The 19877-nt window shown below is 35.8% G+C and overlaps 1 protein-coding gene across 2 annotated transcripts in view; it reads right to left on the bottom strand.

The window, feature by feature from the left end:
• Positions 1-18453: 18453 nt before the first annotated feature.
• The window catches only part of CRISPLD1 (cysteine rich secretory protein LCCL domain containing 1), a 38807-nt gene continuing 37383 nt past the window's right edge, over positions 18454-19877 (bottom strand). For both annotated transcript variants that reach the window (XM_045186124.2, XM_053930448.1), the window contains one exon: positions 18454-19575. In XM_045186124.2, the coding sequence (XP_045042059.2) occupies positions 19524-19575 (52 nt within the window). In that variant the 3' untranslated portion in view covers positions 18454-19523. The remainder of the gene's footprint in view (positions 19576-19877) is intronic.

The raw sequence follows: 19877 nt of genomic DNA, 5'->3' as shown, positions 1-19877 counted from the left end.
TGGTGATGCAGAGAGTCTCTTAAAGGGCCAATGCACAAAATTCTGTTTGCAGCCAGTTATTTGGATTCTGGTAGAGGGAGGGCAGATGAATTAAGATGCATAAGGAAATGCTAGGGCTGGTGGCTCTGGGGAGATAACTGAAGGAACATGAGGAGGATTCCTGTGCTGAGTCACCCCCATACTGCAGGAGCCATCTTTCACAGGCAGAGCAATACCCTGCAAGTGGCATCAGCCTGAGAGGAAGCCATAGCCCCACCCACAGGAATTACTCTTCCCCACCTTGTGGAGCTAAATCAGGTTACTGAGGAGTACCACTGGAGATTATCTCAGTGATTAAGTTTAACAACTGAAGCAGATCTCTGAGAGCTCTGAGGCTTTAGCTGACCTTCCCCCAGGGCCAATGCTGCCAAAAGCCTGTGTTGGTGTGCACCTGGTCTTTCCTCACACAGGTAAGCCCAACATAAATAGCCACATGATATGGATCACTGATAGCTCCAAACAGGTTGCCCAGAGCCAGTCTCAGTCAACGTCTGACATAGGTCTGCACCAGAGTCCTTGTGGATTTACCTAATACATAGAAACAAACACAAAAAGGCAGCAAAAAATGGGAAAACAAAGAACCAGGCCCCAGATGAAAACAACAGCAACAAGGGAATACTCCAGAAGATGAACTAAATAAAAGGGAGGCAAACAATTTATAAATATAGTTTAGAGTAATTATTCTAAGGATATTCAAAGCATGATTAAATACATAGACAAAATAAAAAAGTACTAGTGAGAAATAAAGAATTCAGTATCTGAAATAAATGGTACACTGGAAGGAATAAACAATAGGTTAGATGAGGCAGAAGATTCAATCATTGGGAAGACAAGGTAGAAAAAAGTATCCAAGCAGAGTAGCAAAAAAGAAAAAAAGAATTAAAAGAATGAGGAGAACTTAATAAACCTTTGGGAGAATATGAAGCATAATAACATCTACATCATGGGAATACCAGAAGGAGAAGAGAGTGAGCAAGGGATCAAGAACCTATTTGAAGAAATAATAACTGAAACCTTCCCTAGTCTAGTGAAAGAAAAAGAACACAAGCCCCCAGGAAGTGCAAAGAGTCACAAACAAGATAGACCCAAAGAAGCCTACACCAAGACACATAATTAAGATAGCAAAGCTTAAAGATAAGGAGAGAATCCTAAAAGTTGGAAGAGAAAGGCTTCAAGAGAGTTCCAATTAGACTGTCATCTGATTTCTTAATAAAAACATTTAAGGACAAAAGGAAGTGGTGTGAAATATTCAAGGAAATGAAAAGCAAGTCCAACCAAGGCTACTTTACGCAACAATGCTATCATTTAAAATCAAAGATAAATATGGAGCTTTACCTTTTTCTTTTAACAAGAAAAAGGTAAAGGATTTTGTTAATACCAAACCAGTACCACAATAAATGTTAAAGGTCTTGCTTTAAGAAGAAGAAAAAGGAAAACGGTTTAAAAATAAAGTGACAATAAATATGTGTCTACCAATAATCACATTAAATGTAAATAGCTTAAATACTATGACAAATACTTAATCCAACCAAAAGACATAGGGCAGTTGAATTGATATGAAAACAAGAACCATATATATGCTGTCTCCAAGAGACCCATCTCAGATCAAAAGATACAAACAGACTAAAATTAAAGGGATGGAAAAATGTATTTCATGCACGTGGAAAGAAAATAATATTTGGCATACCAATGCTTACTTCCGACAAAATAGACTTCAAAACCAAGGCTATAGTAAGACACACATCGTAACACTACATAATGAAAAAGGGAACAATACAACAAGAGGAAATAACACTAGTAAATATTTATGCACCTAACTCAGGAGCACATAAATGTGTAAAGCAAATCTTGATGGACATAAAGGGAGAGATAGACAGAAATATAGTCATATTTAGGGATTTTAACAGCCCATTGATTTCAATGGGTAGATCATCCAGACAGAAAATCAGCAAGGAGGCAGCAGCCTTAAATGACACTCTAGATCAACTGTACTTAATTGATATATTCAGAGCATTTCACCTCCAAACAGTGGAATATACATACTTTTCAATGACACATGGAATGTTTTCTAGGACAAACCACATATTAGAACACCAAGAACAAGTCTCAAAAAAATCTAGAAGATTGAAATCACATCAAGCACTTTTCCTAACCACAATGCTGTGAAACTAGAAATCAATCACTAGAACCCTGAAAAATACACAAAGACATGGAAGCTAAATACAATGTTATTAAAATATGAAAAGGTCAACAATGAGATCAAGGAAGAAGTCAAAAGATACCTTAAAAAAAAGAAAATGGGAACACAAAACTCTAAAATATGTAGGACACAAGGAAAGTGATCCTAAGATGGAAATTCATAGCATTACAGGCTTGTCTCAAAAAACACGAAAAAGCTCAAACAAACAAACTAACTTTATACTTAAAGTAACCTGAAAAGGAATAACAAACAAAGCCCAGTGTGAGTAGAAGAAAGAGATAATTAAGATAAGAGCAGCAATAAATGAAATAGTGTCTTGAAAAATGAAACAAAAGACCAATGAATCCAAGAGCTGGTTCTTTGAAAAGATAAACAAGATTGACAAAACTTTAACCAGACTCATCAAGAAAAAAATAAAGAGGACCCAAATAAATAAAATCCAAAATAAAAGAGAAATAACAGCCAGTTGTTCACACAACTATATACCAAAAATTGGACAACCTGGATGAAGTAGATAAATTCCTAGAAACATACAACATTCCAAAACTGAATCAGGAAAAATTAGAGAACCTAAATAGACAGATTACACCTAGTAAAATTGAAGTAGTAATAAAAAAATCTCCCAACCAACAAAAGTCCTAGACCAGATGGTTTCACAGACGAATTTTACCAAATATTCCAGGAAGAGCTAACATCTTTCCTTCTCAAACTATCTCAAAAAATTCAAGAGGAGGAAAAGTTCCCAAGCTCATTTTACAAGGCCAGCATTATAGCAATTCCAAAACCAGATAAAGACACTATAGCAAAAGAAAATTATAGGCCAATATCCTTAATGAAAATATATGCTAAAATCCTTATCAAAATATAGCAAACTGATTACAGCAATACAGCAAAAAATCATACAACATGATCAACTGGGATATATTCTGGGAATGCAGGCTGGTACAACACTTGCAAATCAATGAAACCACATTGATTCACCACATGAACAAAGTGAGGGATAAAAACCACATGATCATATCAATAGATGTAGAAAATGAATTTGATAAAATCTAGCACCTATTTTTAATAAAATCTGTCAGCAAACTGAAAATGGGGAAACATACCTAAACATAATAAAGGCCATATATGACAAACCCACTGCCAGCATCATACTCAATGGGCAAAACCTATTGCTCATTGTTCCCCTTAAGATAGAGAACAAGACCTGGTTGTCTGCTTTCACCTCTCTTATTCAACATAATATTAGAAGTCCTAGACACAATAATCAGACAAGAAGAAGAAATAAAAGGCATCCAAATTGGAAAAGAATAAGTGAAACTGTCTTTATTTGCAGATGACATGATACTGTACATAGAGGATACCAAAGATTCCACCAAGAAACTACTAGAACTAATAAATGAATTCAGTAAAGTAGCATACAAAATTAATATCCAGCAATAAGTTCCATTTTTACATGCCAGTAATGAACTAATAGAAAAGGAAATTAAGAAAATGATACCATTCACAATTGCCTCAAAAAGAATAAAAAGAACAAAAGGAATAAATCTAACCAACAATGTAAAAAACCTGTACTTAGCAAATTATAAGAGTCTAAGGAAAAAAACTGAAGAAGATACAAATAAGTGGAAACATATACCATGATGGAAACATCATGGACAGAATGAATTAATATCATTAAAATGTCTATACTACCCAAAGAAATCTACAGATTCAACACAATTCCTATCAAGATTCTTTCAAAAATTTATATGGAACCACAAAAAGCCCCACATAGCAACAATGATCTTGATAAAGAACAAAGTTGGAAGAATCATGTATCTAATATCAAACTATACTGTAAGGCTATAGTAATCAAAACAACAAGGTACTGGTATATAAACAGACACATAGATCAATGGAATAGAATATAGAGCTCAGAAATAAACCCACAGAATTACAGTCAATATTTGACAGAGGAAGCAAGCACATACAGTGGGTTAATGAGAGTTTATTCAATATATGGTGTTGGGAAAATAGGACAGATATGTGCAGAAAAATGAAACTAGACTACCTTCTTACACCATTCACAAGAATAAATTCAAAATGGATTGAAGAGTTAAATATTAGACCACAAATCATAAAAATCCTAGATGAAAACATAGGCACTAACCCTGGCTGGTATAGCTCAGTGGATAATAGAGCATGGGCCTATGAAGCAAAAGGTCATAGGTTTGATTCCCCATCAGGGCACATGCCTGGATTGAGGGCCAGGTCCCCAGTAGGGGGTGTGCAAGAGTCAACCACACATTGATGTTTCTTGTCCTCTCTCCCTCCCTTCCTTTCTCTCTAAAAATAAAATAAGTAAAATCTTTTTAAAAAAAGAAAACAGGCAGTAAAATCTCAGACATTGCTCATAACAATATTTTATCTGATGTATCTCCCCATGGAAGGGTAACAAGGAGAATAATAAAACAAATGGGACTACATCAAACTACAACATTTTTGCACAGCAAATGAGATGATCCAAAAAAATAAACAGATAACCCACATAATAGGAGAACATACTCATGAATACTTCCAATAGGGGGTTAATATACAAAATTTTAAAGAACTTACAAACTCAACACCATATAAAACAAAGAGTGTAATTAAAAACTAGGGAAAGGACCTAACTAGACATTTGTCCAAACAGGACACACAGATGACCAATAGACATATGAAAAGATGCTCAATGTCACTAATCATCAGAGAGATGCAAATTAAAACCTCAATTATATATAACCTCACCCCTGTCAGAATGGCTATCATCAATAAAACAAGAAGTGCTGGTGAGGCTGTGGAGAAAGGGGAACCCTTTTGCACTGTTGGTAGGAATGCAGACTGGTGCAGCAACAGTTGAAAACAGTATGGAAATAACTCAAAATTTAAAAATTGATCTGCCTTTTGACTCAGTGACTCCACTTCTGTGAATATATATATCTGAAGAATCCCAAAACACTATTTGAAAGAACGTGAGCACTCCTATGTTCATTGCAGCATTATTTACAATCACCAAGATATGGAAGCAGCCCAGGTGTCCATCAATAGATGAGTGGGTAAAACAACTGTGGAATGTTTACACAATGGAATAGTACTCCATAAAAAAGAAGAAAATTTTACCATTTGAGACATCATGGAAAGACCTGGAGAATATTATATTAAGTGAAATAAGCCAGTCAGAGAAAGACAAGGACCATATGATTTTACTTATTTGTAGAATCTAATGAACAAAATGAACTAAAAAGCAAAATAAAAGAGACTCATAAAGAGCATAATGACAGCTACTGGGTGTGTGTGTGAGGGCTGCCGGTTATGGGGTAGAGGGATGGAGAAAAAAGGAAAAAGCACTCATGGACGTGGACAGTAGTAGTGTGGTGATTGCAGGTGCAAGGAGGTATAAGAGGGTTAAATGGTAATGGAAAAATACAAGAAAAAAATTTTAAAAACATTTAAAATGTCAAAAACTAATTATAATTCCAGACAATTCATTAGGGGAAAAATATTCTATTCAACAAATAGTGCTGAGACACTAAATATCCCCAGGCAAAAGAGTAAAATTGGACTGCTTACTCATACCATACACAAATATTAACTTAAAATGGATTATAGACTTAAATGTAAGAACTAACACTATAAAACCCTTGGAAAAAAACAATGAAGTTGATCTTTATGACTTTAGTTTAGGAAACAACTTCTTAGATATAAAACCAAAATTTCAAGGAAGAAAAGAAAAATCGATAAAATTTAAAACTTTTATTCTTGAAAAAACACCATCAAGAAATTGAAAATTCAATCCATAGAATGGGAGAAAATATTTGCAAATCATATATCTATCTGATAAGGAACTTACATCCAGAATATATGAGGAACACTTACAAATCAACAATAAAAAGGCAAACAATCCAATTTAAAAATGAGTAAATGATTTTAATATATATTTCTCCAAAGGACAAAAATAGAGAGTCAAAACCACAATGAGATATCATTTCATACCCACTACGATACTATTGTCAGAAATGTAGATAATAGCAAGTGTCATCAAGAATGTGAGGAAATTGGAGCCCTTATACCTTGCTGGTAGGAATGTAAATTACACAGCTGGTTTAAAAAACAATTATATAATTATCTGGAATATGTGGTTCCAGAGATGTAATGTATAGCATAATGATTAGAGTTAAGAATATTATAGAGTACCCTTGAAATTTGCTAAAAGGATAGACTCAAGTGTTCTCACATGCACACACAAAAGAAAATAGTAACTATGAGACAACAGATATGTTAACCTGTTCGCTTTTAGTGATCATTTCAAAATGTATGTACATATCAAAACATCAAGTCGTACACCTTAAATATATATAATTCTTATGATCAATTATAATATCCTAATAATGCTAAAAAAGAGAAAAAGAATTAAATAAATTGGATATTAACTTATAGCATTTATATAATTTAATTTTATATATATATATACATATATATATATATATATAAGAATTAGGTTGGCCAAAGTTCACTTGTTTTTTTCCATAAGATGGCTCTAGTAGCACTTAGTTGTCTTTAACCTCAATCAAAGCAATTTTGTTAGATTGTTTTGTTAGATTCTATAGCTGTCATATCAGCATGCATTTAATAAAAACATGAAAATTGGTCAATTTTTGTGTAGCTATTTAATATTGAAGATAGAAGAAAATATACTTTATTTTTTCAAGAAATGTAAAAACACAAGTGAAATCCAAAAATGTTTGTGCAGTGTACGGAGAAGGTGCTGTTATCTAATCAAATGTGTCAAAAATGGTTTGCGAAAGTTTGTGCTGGAGATTTCTGGCTGGATGAGGCTCCACAGTCAGGTAGACCAGTTGAGATGGATAGCGATCAAATAGAGACATTAATTGAGAACAATCAACATTATACCACAAAGGAGATACCCAAAATACTCAAAATATCCAAATTAATAAATTTATTGGTGAAAATCAAAATTTTTTCTTTTATTTTTTTGGAAAAAACTAAATGTACTTTTTGGCCAACCCAATATATTTAATAATTATATAAATTATCAACTACTTATATAAATTAATATATTTAAAACAATAGGTTATATATATCATAATTACATAAATATATAAGTGCATTACCTATAAATTAAATTTTTACTGGACATTACTGGAATAAAGTGTCCAGAAATACACACACACACAATCAATTGATTTGTAACAGAAGTATCATGGTAATTCAATGGGAAAGGTTAGGTTTTTTCCATAATGGTGCTTGGAAAATTGGATATCCATATGGAAAAAAATAAACTTCCACTCTTACATCATATGATGAACAAAAATTAACTCAAATGGATCATACAATTAATCTTGAAATATATATATATGTGTGCATATATATGTATATATGGAGAAAGGCCCATATAAAAATATATTTTAAAATCTTTTACTATTATAAATCAATAATAAAAAAGCAGTGAATCTAATTTTAAAATTGGCAAAAATTGTGAATAGACACTTCACAGAGTAGATATACAATGACACATAAAAAGATGTTGTGAATAGGTGGAAGATGGCAGCGAGATAGGTGGGAGTGGAGTCCACTTCCCCTCAACACCAGTGAAACACCTAGCTGATCTGAGGAGCAGAGCAAACAGCCAACGATATTCCAGCATATATGAAGATCAGAGACCAAAGATAGAGGACATTGAAAGATCTGACAGTAAGAAGAGTGCTTAAGGACAACAAGGTCCCTGGGACCTGCGCGGGGACCAGGGCAGCTGAAGCCCCGGCCCAGGCGCAGGGTCTGCTGCAGGATTCTTGGGAGAGAGCCAGGCTGGGCTGTGTGAGCGGCCAGGTGCTTGTTTGGATCAGGGGGGCTTGAATAGGAAGAATTTCTCAAAAAGAAAAAGAAAATAGAGGCACTCAGCTGCTAGTTAGAGAACTCTCCCCAGCAGCCGAGGCCTCTGGTGCCCCTCCCCCCTCAGCCCCTGGACTGTGAATGCAGGATGAGCAGCCCTGGGGCTCACCTGAAGCCCGGTTGCCCGCACCCAGATTAGCGGACTGGGGGCCCACAACCGAAACCCCAGCTAGCCACCCATACCTGAAACCCCGGCTGGGCACCCACACCTTCAGGTGGGTGCACACCAGGAGCAGAGCTAGCTGCCCCAGGCACAAGCCCAAAGCAGCAGACCCTCCAGCCCTGCGACTCAGGTCCAAAGTGGCAGATCAGCTGATCAATGGCCTGGCTGCCTGTAAGCGACCACACCTAAAAGGACTGGTTCTGAACAACTCCTACCTAGCCCCTGGGCACAGAGCCCTGCAGGGCCTACTGGCTCTCTAGGACGAAGGCAGAACACCGAGCAGAGGGGAGCTGCAGGGCTAGGGGAGACTGCATTCCCCGGAAAGACTCGACACAGTAGGGGGCTGAACTACCCCATAGCAGCACCGAAAGCCCCTAGCATCTAAGACAGCAAAGAGCAAGAAGAGGGAGTGTGAGTTGCCCCTAATTGGTGCAACTCAAGGACAGCACATCTGGTGAACTAAAGGCCTAGTGGGGAGCAGAAGGACCCTGAGGACCTGGACTGAAGGCTGAATGACAGCGAAGAGTGTGGCTCAGAAAGGGAGAAAAGTGAAACCAATCCTTCCAACCACCCCCTCCCGTTCTACAGACAGGAAGACCAGCAGAACTAACCTGACCAGTTTAAAGACAGCAGAAGACCTTTTTTTCTATTTTCTTTTTTTTTTCCCTCCTTTCCCCCTGAATCCCTTCATCCTCCCTGTCCTTCTTTCTTTTTTTATCCCTTCTTCCTTCCATCCTTTACCTTTTTTATTCCTTCTTCCTGCCTTCTTTTATTTATTCTTATGTTTTAATTTTTGTTAAAATTCCTTCTTATCTTGCCTCCGATCTTTCTTTATTTCTTCTTCCTTCCTTCCTATCCTTTTCTATTCCCTTTTCCCCTCCTTCCCTTCTCCTCCCCCCCCTTTTCTCTTTTTCCCACAGGTGAGACAAGAAAACCTGGAGTGCTGAAAAGACCAGAGTTAGACCATGTTACACCCATAAATATCAGCTCAAGACCAGTGAGGACAGGAGATTAAGGAGACAGCACCACTGAATCCCATTGGCATTCTACCATAGAAGTTCATACCATAAACCCAGGGAGTCAGAATACATCAATTTAAGAAGCAGAGGCTAACAAGAAGAATCTCACAAACAAGGAGAACACAAAGAAACAATCCCCAAATGAAAGGACACAAGGAAGCCTCAGAAAGAATGCTAAGTGAAAAAGAGGCAAGTCAACTATCAGATACTGAGTTCAAAGCAATGGTTATCAGGAAGCTCACTGAGCTCACAGAGAACTACCAGAAACTACAGGGAAACTACAATGAACTCACTGCAAACTATATCAACATGAAAAAGGAAATAGAAACTATCAACAAGGGCCAAGAGGAAATGAAGAATACTAGTTCTGAATTGAAGAACACAGTGAAAGGAATCAAAAGCAGGCTCCATGAAGCAGAGGATCGGATCAGTGAGCTGGAGGACAAAGTAGAAAAAAAAAAAAAAAACGAGAAAGAGCAAGGAAAGGAAAAGAGGCTCAGAAAGAATGAAGAGGAATTAAGGGAAATGCAGGACAACATGAAACGTAACAATATCCATATAATAGGAATACCAGAAAGAGGAGAAGAAGAGCAAGGGACAGAAAACCTGTTTGAAAAAGTAATGATGGAAAATTTCCCTAATCTGAGCAGAGAAAAAGTCACCCAAATCCAGGAAACACAGAGAGTCCCAAGCAAGAGGAACCCAAAGAGGCCCACTCCAAGACACATCATAATTAAAATGGCAAAATTCTAAGACAAAGAGAGGATCTTAAAGGCAGCAAGGGAGAAACAGGAAGTAACATACAAGGGAGCCCCAATAAAGTTAGCAACTGACTTCTCAATGGAAACACTCCAAGCCAGAAGAGAATGGCAAAAAATATTCCAAGTAATGAGAACCACAGGCCTGCAACCAAGACTACTTTACGTATCAAGGCTCTCAATCAGATAGAAGGCCAAATAAAGAGTTTCCCAGACAAAAGAAGTCTAAAAGAATACACTTCCACCAAACCTGCTCTGCAAGAGATGCTAAAGGGACTGCTTTAAGGAAAGGAAGGAAAAGAGAAAAAGAGAGGAACACAGGTAGGAAAAAATGGCAATGAATAACTACCTATCGATAATAACCTTAAACGTAAATGGATTAAATGCTCCAATCAAAAGACATAGAATAGCTGAATGTATAAGAAAACATGACCCACACATATGCTGCCTACAAGACACCATTTCAGGACAAAAGACTTACACAGACTGAAAGTGAAGGGCTGGAAACAAATTTTTGAAGCAAATGGACAGGAAAAAAAAACAGGGGTAGCAATACTCATATCAGACAAAATAGACTTCCAAAGAAGGGCCATAAAGAGAGACCCAGAAGGTCACTTCATAATACTCAAAGGAAGAATCCACCAAGAAGACATAAACATTGTAAATATATATATGCACCCAACATAGGAGCACCCAAATACATAAAGAAAATCTTGGAGGACTTCAAGAAAGATATTGACAGCAACACAATTATAGTAGGGGACTTTAATATCCAACTGTCAAAAATGGACAGGCCTTCCAAACAAAATATCAAGAAGGATATTGTGTCACTTAACAATACCCTAGATGAAATGGACTTAACTGATATATATGGAGCTTTTCATCCAAAAGAAGCAAAATACACATTCTTTTCAAGTGTGCATGGAACTTTTTCAAAGATAGACCACATGATAGGACACAAAGCAGGCCTCAACAAATTCAAGAAAATTGAAATCATATCAAGCATTTTCTCTGACCACAAGGGACTGAAACTAGAAACCAACACCAAAGGAAAAAACCCAAAACAGTCAAAATCATGGAGACTGAATAGCATGCTATTAAACAATGAATGGGTCAAGAACGAGATTAGGGAAGAAATCAAAAACTTTCTGGAAACAAATGAAAATGAACTCACAACAACCCAAAACCTATGGGACACAGCAAAGGCAGTCCTGAGAGGGAAGTTCATAGCAATACAGGCCTACCTTAAAAAGATAGAAACATTTCAAACAAACAACCTAACCCTACTCCTTCAAGAACTCGAGGAACAACAACAAAGACAGCCCAGTGCAAGCAGATGGAAGGAAATAACCAAGATCAGAGCAGAACTAAATGACATAGAGACTAAAAGCACAATTCTAAGGATCAATGAATCCAGGAGCTGGTTCTTTGAAAAGATAAACAAAATCAACAAGCCTTTAAGCAGACAAATCAAGAAAAAAAGTTTCAGGACCCAAATAAACACAATTAGAAATGAAAGACGAGAGATTACAACTGATACCACAGAAATTAAAGGATTGTAAGAAATTACTACGAAGAACTGCCAATTTGAAAACCTAGGTGAAATGGGCACATTTCTAGAAAAATATAATCTTCCAAAACTGAATGAAGAAGAAGCAGAAAGCCTGAACAGATCAATAACAGCAGACGAAATTGAAGCAGTCATCTAAAAACTCCCAGCACACAAAAGTCCTGGACCAGACAGTTTCACAGGAGAATTCTACAAAGCACTTAAGGAACAGCTAACCCCTATCCTTCACTGACTATTTGAAAAAATCCAAACTGATGGAAGACTCCCAAACTCTTTTTGTGAAGCCAGCATCATCCTAATCCCAAAACCAGATAAAGACACAACGTAGAAAGAAAACTTCAGGCCAATATCGCTGATGAACATAGATGCTAAAATTCTCAACAAAATATTGGCAAACTGCATCCAGCAATACATTAAAAAGATCATCCACCATGACCAAGTGGGATTCATCCCAGGGATGCAAGGATGGTACAATATTTGCAAATCAATAAACATAATACCTCACATCAACAACAGCAAAGACAAAAACCACATGATCATATCAATAGATGCAAAAAAAGAATTTGACAAGATACAGCACCCATTTCTGATAAAAACACTCAGCAAAGTGGGAATAGATGGAGCATTCCTCAACATCATAAAGGCCATATATGAGAGACCTACAGCCAACATCATACTCAATGGACAAAAACTTAGAGCTTTCCCACTAAGATCAGGAACAAGACAAGGATGCCCTCTCTCACTACTCCTATTCCACATAGTATTGGAAGTCCTAGCCGCAGCAATCAGACAAGAAAAAGCAATAAAAGGCATCCAAATTGGAAAGGAGGAAATGAAACTGTCACTGTTTGCAGATGACATGATAGTGTACATGGAAAATCCTATAGACTACACCAAAAAACTACTTGACCTAATAAATGAATTTGGCAAAACAGCTGGATACAAAGTCAATACTCAGAAATCAAAGGCATTCCTGTACACCAACAATGAAACTGCAGAAACAGAAATCAGGAAAAAAATCCCATTTGCTACTGCAACAAGAAAAATAAAGTACCTAGGAATCAACCTAACCAAGGAGGTAAAAGACCTGTACTCAGAAAACTACACAACACTGAAGAAAGAAATTAAGGAAGACAGAAACAAATGGAAGCATGTACCATGCTCATGGATTGGAAGAATTAACATCATCAAAATGGCCATACTACCCAAAGTGATTTATAGATTCAATGCAATCCCTATTAGAGTACCCATGACATATTTCACAGATATAGAACAAACATTTCAGAAATTTAAATGGAACCATAAACGACTCTGAATAGCTGCAGCAATTTTGAGAAAGAAGAACAAAGCAGGAGGGATCACAATACCTGATATCAAACTGTATTACAAGGCCACTGTCATCAAAACAGCCTGGTACTGACAGAAAAACAGGCACATAAAGCAATGGAAGAGAATAGAGGACCCAGAAATAAACTCAAGTCTTTACAGTCAATTAATATTTGACAAAGGAGGCAGGAGCATAAAATGGAGCAAAAACAGCCTCAACAGATGGTGTTGGGAGATCTGGATAGCTACTTGCAAAAAAAATGAAACTCGATCACCAACTTACGCCATACACAATAGTAAATTCAAGGTGGATAAAAGACTTAAATATAAGTCATAACACCATAAAAGTCCTCGAGGAAAACATTGGCAGGAAAATCTCAGACATTCCATGCAGCAACATCCTCACAGACACATCCCCTAAAGCAAGGGACATAAAGGAAAGAATAAACTAATGAGACCTCATCAAAATAAAAAGGTTCTGCATGGCTAAAGAAAACACCACCAAATTACAAAGAGAACCAACAGTATGGGAAAACATATTTGCCAATGATACCTCAGACAAGGGCCTGATCTCCAAAATATATAAAGAACTCACATGACTCCACTCCAGGAAGACAAACAACCCAATTAAAAAATGGGCAAAGGACTTGAACAGACACTTCTCCAAGGAAGACATACAGAGGGCCCAGAGACATATGAAAAGATGCTCAGCATCACTAGCCATCAGAGAGATGCAAATTAAAACCACAATGAGGTACCATCTCACACCTGTCAGAGTGACCAACATAAACAAATGCACAAACAAATGTTGGAGAGGATGCGGAGAAAAGGGAACCCTAGTGCACTGTTGGTGGGAATGCAGACTGGTGAGGCCACTGTGGAAAACAGTATGGAATTTCCTCAGAAAACTAAAAATGGAACTGCCCTTTGACCCAGCAATTCTGCTGCTGGGAACATACCCTAAGAACCTGGAAACACCAATCCAAAAGAACCTGTGCACCCCAATGTTCATAGCAGCACAATTTACAATAGCCAAGTACTGGAAGCAACCTAAGTGCCCATCAGCAAATGAGTGGATCCAAAAACTATGGTATATTTACACAATGGAATTCTATGCAGCAGAGAGAAAGAAGGAGCTTATACCCTTTGCAAGAGCATGGATGGAACTGGAGAGCATTATGCTAAGTGAAATAATCCATACGGTGAGGGACAAATACCATATGATCTCACCTTTAACTGGAACATAATCAACTGAAGAAAAAAGCAAACAAAATATAACCAGAGACATTGAAGTTAAGAACAATCTAACAATTGCCAGGGGGGAGTGGGGAGGGGACAGTGGGGAAAGGGGATTACAGGAACTACTATAAAGGACAGTTGGATAAAATCAAGGGGGAGGGTGGAGGTTGGGGAGGGAGGGTGGTTCAGCTGAGGTGGGGTGGAGGGATGGGGAGAAAAGGCACACAACTGTAATTGAATAACAATAAAAAATTAAAATTAAAAAAAAGAAAAGATGTTGAACAGTATTAAGCATCAGGTAAATGCAAAGTGAAACCACAGTGAAATAGCAGTACACACATGTTGAATAGCTAAAATTACCTCTAACAATTTTCTATTTTGTTTTCCCTTTCTACACTTCTTTTAAAATTACTACTTTTAGACCACACAACAACTTTGAAGCATGTTTTCTTTCTTATTTCTTGGAGCTCAATAGCTTAACTCTTAGGTATTCTAATCTATTCTAAGACTGGGCACTTTTCTTGTTGTTTCTTTTCTATGCTAACCTGTTCTTGTTTTATGAATATATCTTCTAAACTCCTCTTGAGGATATTAATGATAATATTTTTAGAGATACACTTCTTTTCTTTGAAATGTGTGTTTCATCTGGTATCAATTGATGTGATATTTCTGTATCTGTGTATATCAGACATGTGTCTGATAATCCGTGGTCTGTTTGTACATAAATTTGAAGAACTTGTTGGATTAACGTAAGTATGTCTTCTTGTCAACCTGTTTGCTGAATGAGAAAGGTCTTACTTAACATCATTTGTGTATGTTGAAATGTTGATAATTTGGAGTCATTTAAGGAAGGATATGTGGGCAGGTCAGGGTTGGAGAGTAAAGAATAAATTTGGGAAAGCCAACTTAATGGAAGAAAGAAAGCTTACTTCCCTCACTTTTGTTTACAGCTCTACCATTAGGAAAGGCCCTGTTGTCAGCGGCAGCCTTCTCTTGGGCAGTCTCTGAACTGCAGGTCCATGTGCTCTGAATCAGTCATCACTAGGATTCCAACTGTCATCCATTTTCAGGATATTCATGTTTTTATGAGTATATTATATTTCTTCCTCTTTGTTACCTTTTGAATGAATTGGAGGAGGGGAAGTGTTTAATCTACTGTTGTGAAAAAGTAGTCCACTGGTTCAAAATCTATAGACTATAAATGTCTAGCGGGGGTGGTCTAGCAGGAAAAGCATGGGCTTTGGCTAGGTAAATGGAGACCCTGGACACACTCAAGACTTTAGATAGTGTTACTTAACCTTTTAGAATCTGTGTTCTAATACATAAGTTTAGAAAAATAATCTTGTCTCACCATTTCCATCACCATTTACCCCCCACACCCTTTTCCATCTCCACTCACCCCCCTACTCCTCACAGTCACCACACTGTTGTCCTTGTTCATCAGTTCTTTCTCTTTTTTATCTTTCTTGTTTGATCCCTCCACCCACCCAATCCCCCTCTACAGCTGTCAGCCTGCTCTCTGTCTATGAATCAAATGAACAAACTGAACTAATAAGCAAAATAGAGACAGACACACAGATAGAGGGCATTTTTGCTATAAACATATCTACAGTGAACAGCCAGTCCATAAGCAAATTGTAGGAACTCAATGTTTTTGGAATGAATAAAAGCAGAAAGTTTCAGGAGGGACTATTTGTTTATTTATTTGTTTTTCATTACAGTATTTCTAACCAAGTTTTTCTCACATGGATTAAAAAAATCTGTCTTTTAGGGCAATTAAAGAGTTCAATCAGGTTGTGATTTTTATATTTCTAATGGTATTTTGAATTATTTCTAACACTTTTAAGTATTTATCCTTAATTTCCACTTCATTTTTTAATACATGTTGCTTCTTAAAACTGAGTTTGTCAAATATAGCCTTGTATAGGATCTGTTTCTCATCTTCATCAGCATAGTCATAAATGTAATTGACAATTATTTTTAATTAGAAAGAAATTTTTAGTAATTATTGAAATTTTTGTTTTCATAACTCAATGGTCTAATGCAAAGATGTTTGCTGACTGGCATTGTTTTACACTCTGATTATGTGGAATATGACATAGGAATTGGATGATAAGAGGAAAAGTGTATCTAATTGCTAAGCATAATAATAGAGCTCTAAAAAGTTGGCCTGCCTTTTAAAAATCTCAGACTGATATGATTTAGCCTTTAATTCTAACAAATTAGTGAAAGAGGATCAGATTATTTGGCTAGACTATTTCTTCAGCTACTGAATATTATGGTGCCAGGGCTGAAATGTCACCTCAGATAAGTATTTTAAGTTAACCTAAACAATGTAATTCTTTGTGCAATAAATTAGCTTAAATTCCAAATGTGAAGTTCGTTATGTTTGCAAAGGATAGCTCTGTTTCTTTGTTTAGCCCACTCCTCAAAAGAGTTCACATTTAAAAAAAATATTAGAAATGCTAGAAACATTCAAGTTTTCAAAATACAATATTGAATAAAAAAGCATACACACTAAGATACCAATTACCTAACAGATTAGGAGAGAAAAATTTTTAGAAAATTCTACTTTGCTTGTAATTCATGGATTACTTTTTATTAGATATAAAACATTAAAGAAATAAATACAATCTAGTCTGGTAAACTTTGAAAATAAATTAATGATGTTAATATTATTTTATAAGTATTGACCCCTTCTTAAAATACCCATTTAGAATGTTTATCAATAAACTACTTTCATTAGCTATAATAATGTATCTTTTGCTCTTATAATATGCAAAAATATTCATTTATGTCATCATAAGAGTAAAATTAGGGGTTATTGAATATACACTTGGTTATATCGACTCAACACATAGATGGTAAAAAATTTACTGTGCCTCTGGAATAGAGAGCTCAATAAGCAAAAGCACTATTCTCATGGAGCTTATCCTTAAGTTTAAGGAACTACACATAATACAAGGCAAAGTTTAAAAAATTAACATGGTCAAATTAAAAGGGTTTATTAAAGAGCACTATTTAATTATTACCAAGATAATTGCAGGGAAATTCCTAGAGGATTTCACATTTGGTGAAGAATAAGTAGGGAAGTATAATAGATGCATAGTTTCCTTAAGGTAAATAACGATTATAATATCAATAAAAACTAACATATATTGACCATATATTATGTGTTTGATGTTCTTTTAAATACATTATATGTAATATCTCAATTAGTTCCTACAGCAATCCTATGAGGTATCATTTGTTTCATTTTCCAGGTGAGGTAATTGAAACTTGAGTAACTCACTCAAGACCACACCTTGTGTAGAAGAGCATAGAAAAGCAATAGAAAAGAAGATAACAGAGGTCCTTAAATGCTTTTATAAGATGGTTTGGTTTTCTTTCTTTCTTTTAATGAAGTGGGAGGGGTTTAATTGTGCAGCTCGATAACATCACCAAAACATTCTTATAAAGGCCTTCTTACATAAACCATTAAGCTTTAGGTTAACTTTTACAGATACTTTCTGGCCATCCTTAACCATGAGTGTTAAAATGAAGCAAATTCCTCCAGAATTCTCAGAGGTCTCATGGCAAAACCGGGCTCCACGTGGGAGAAGTATCTGTGACCACTGAGCTGTCAGTTTGGTTTTCTTGAATACTGTAATGGCAACTTACGGAAGAGAGTGATTCCAGTGAAACAAATCAAGGATGCATTGAAAAGGAATGGAGATGAACAAAAATAGGACTTATCATGATGTTCATTTTTCGCAGTTTGCTCTCAAGCAGCTGTTTTTATAAGCCCTCCTTTTCTTTTCTTTTTTTGCATTATCCATCTATCTTGCTTTCCCTCATCTCTGAGTGTAATTTGCCTCTATTCTCTGCTACTCAACACCCAATAATTTACTTTCTACAAAAAATATTTGAAGTATCTATTGTCTTGTTGAATCTTTTATAATTACTTTATAGTTTTCAGATTACTTCCTTCTAGTTTAGAAATTCATTTCTCTCATTGTATGCAACTTTTCTCTTAATATAAATGCTTCTGAAGTTATGATTGCTTTCCCTTTCACATACAAATACCTAAATAGTCAGGTTGACTTTGCATACTTTTGGTATTAAGGATGTTATTTATGTTCATGTCAATAACCCAAATTAGAAGGCAATAATTTTGTAGATTTAAAATGAATTCTAAATCAAAATAAGGATGCAAAAGAGACTGAAGATAATACTTTGAAACACGATTATTTTAATATGTTTATGGGAAGAATAAATTCACCAGCAGAAAAAAAAAAACATTTTTCAGATATTAGTCTCAAAGCACAATACATTTTTCATAGAAACAAGTATATCACCATTATAGGTACCATAATATGGCGACATGTATACACACAGCCATTTATCATTAAGAAAGTCAGTGGCAATGGTGATGCAATACATTGATTCATCTTTGTTAAAAGGTTTGCTATAATACTTCCTGGCCTGCAGGAGTATTTGCCAGGATACAAAAGAGGACTGGACGTCAGTGTGAACAATATACGGGAGGCTCTGGCTGCCCGGGCACACCTCTCTGTTTACTGTATAATCACGAGGAGTGTCATCCTACCACCATGCTGACTTCCTTGCATTTACTATTAAGGCCATTACTAGAGAATCAAACATTGTAACAGATTCATTTGGATATTAAGGAATTACTTTATACAAAATAAGAAATGTAGCATCAGGACTTAATATCCTATATGCCTACACTTAACAAAAGAGAAAAACTATACAGGTAATAAGTGAAAAACAATTTGAGATTATTTGGAGTAGGTAATGGCATAGTATTAAACTGGGGAAAATGTAATAACATGATTTCTTTCATTTTTATAGTTATTATTTTTGTCATTATTGTTTTTAAATATGCCAGATGATTGTCTGGGGGCCATTCACATTCAATGTTTAGATTCATTTTATTAGTGGCATATACAAAGCACCATGTAATATAACATATAAAAGGTAGAACAGTCATGACTATGTAATTAACTGTAGAAATAACTGCTAAGAAAATATAGCAATATTTAACACAGGATTTCTAAAACCATTACATATTCATTACTTTTTCCAAAGCTAATAATGTCCCATGTTTTATTTTACAGACTTTGTCTATCCAGGTTTATATGTAGTTGGCACTTTAGGTGGGGGGGGGGACTTAAAATAGTTGCTATGTTCTGTACAGTAATTTTACAATTTTATACAAACTTCAGAAATATGGCATTTGGAATAGTTTTTATGATCCTCTTCCAAGTGTTCTATTTCACACAACAGCAAATACTCTGAATGCCTTTCCTCCTGGAGGATTCTGTAAACTGCAAAAATACAAAAAGCATATTGATGTCATCTCCACATATAATACCTCAATACATCATGCTTTCTTATGACATTCAAGAAAGCAGCTCTATGAATCTAGATGGCCAACTTTCTTAGGCTACTGTAATTTATAGTTATTGGAAAGCTTGAGTGAGGATAACGTAATTCTTTAAATCTTGGTTTTGTGCTTAGCTGCAAGTTCACTAAAGAAACTTAAGGTGCATAGTGGTAAAATCATATTTTTCATAAAACTTCACTGATCCCAGATCACATTTTCATATATTACCACCTTTGATTCTAA

The sequence above is a fragment of the Desmodus rotundus genome, chromosome 8, assembly GCF_022682495.2.
Source record: "Desmodus rotundus isolate HL8 chromosome 8, HLdesRot8A.1, whole genome shotgun sequence".
NCBI lineage: Eukaryota > Metazoa > Chordata > Mammalia > Chiroptera > Phyllostomidae > Desmodus > Desmodus rotundus.
The sequence above is the reverse complement of the archived record's forward strand: the minus strand, read 5'-3'. Positions and strand labels throughout refer to the sequence as shown.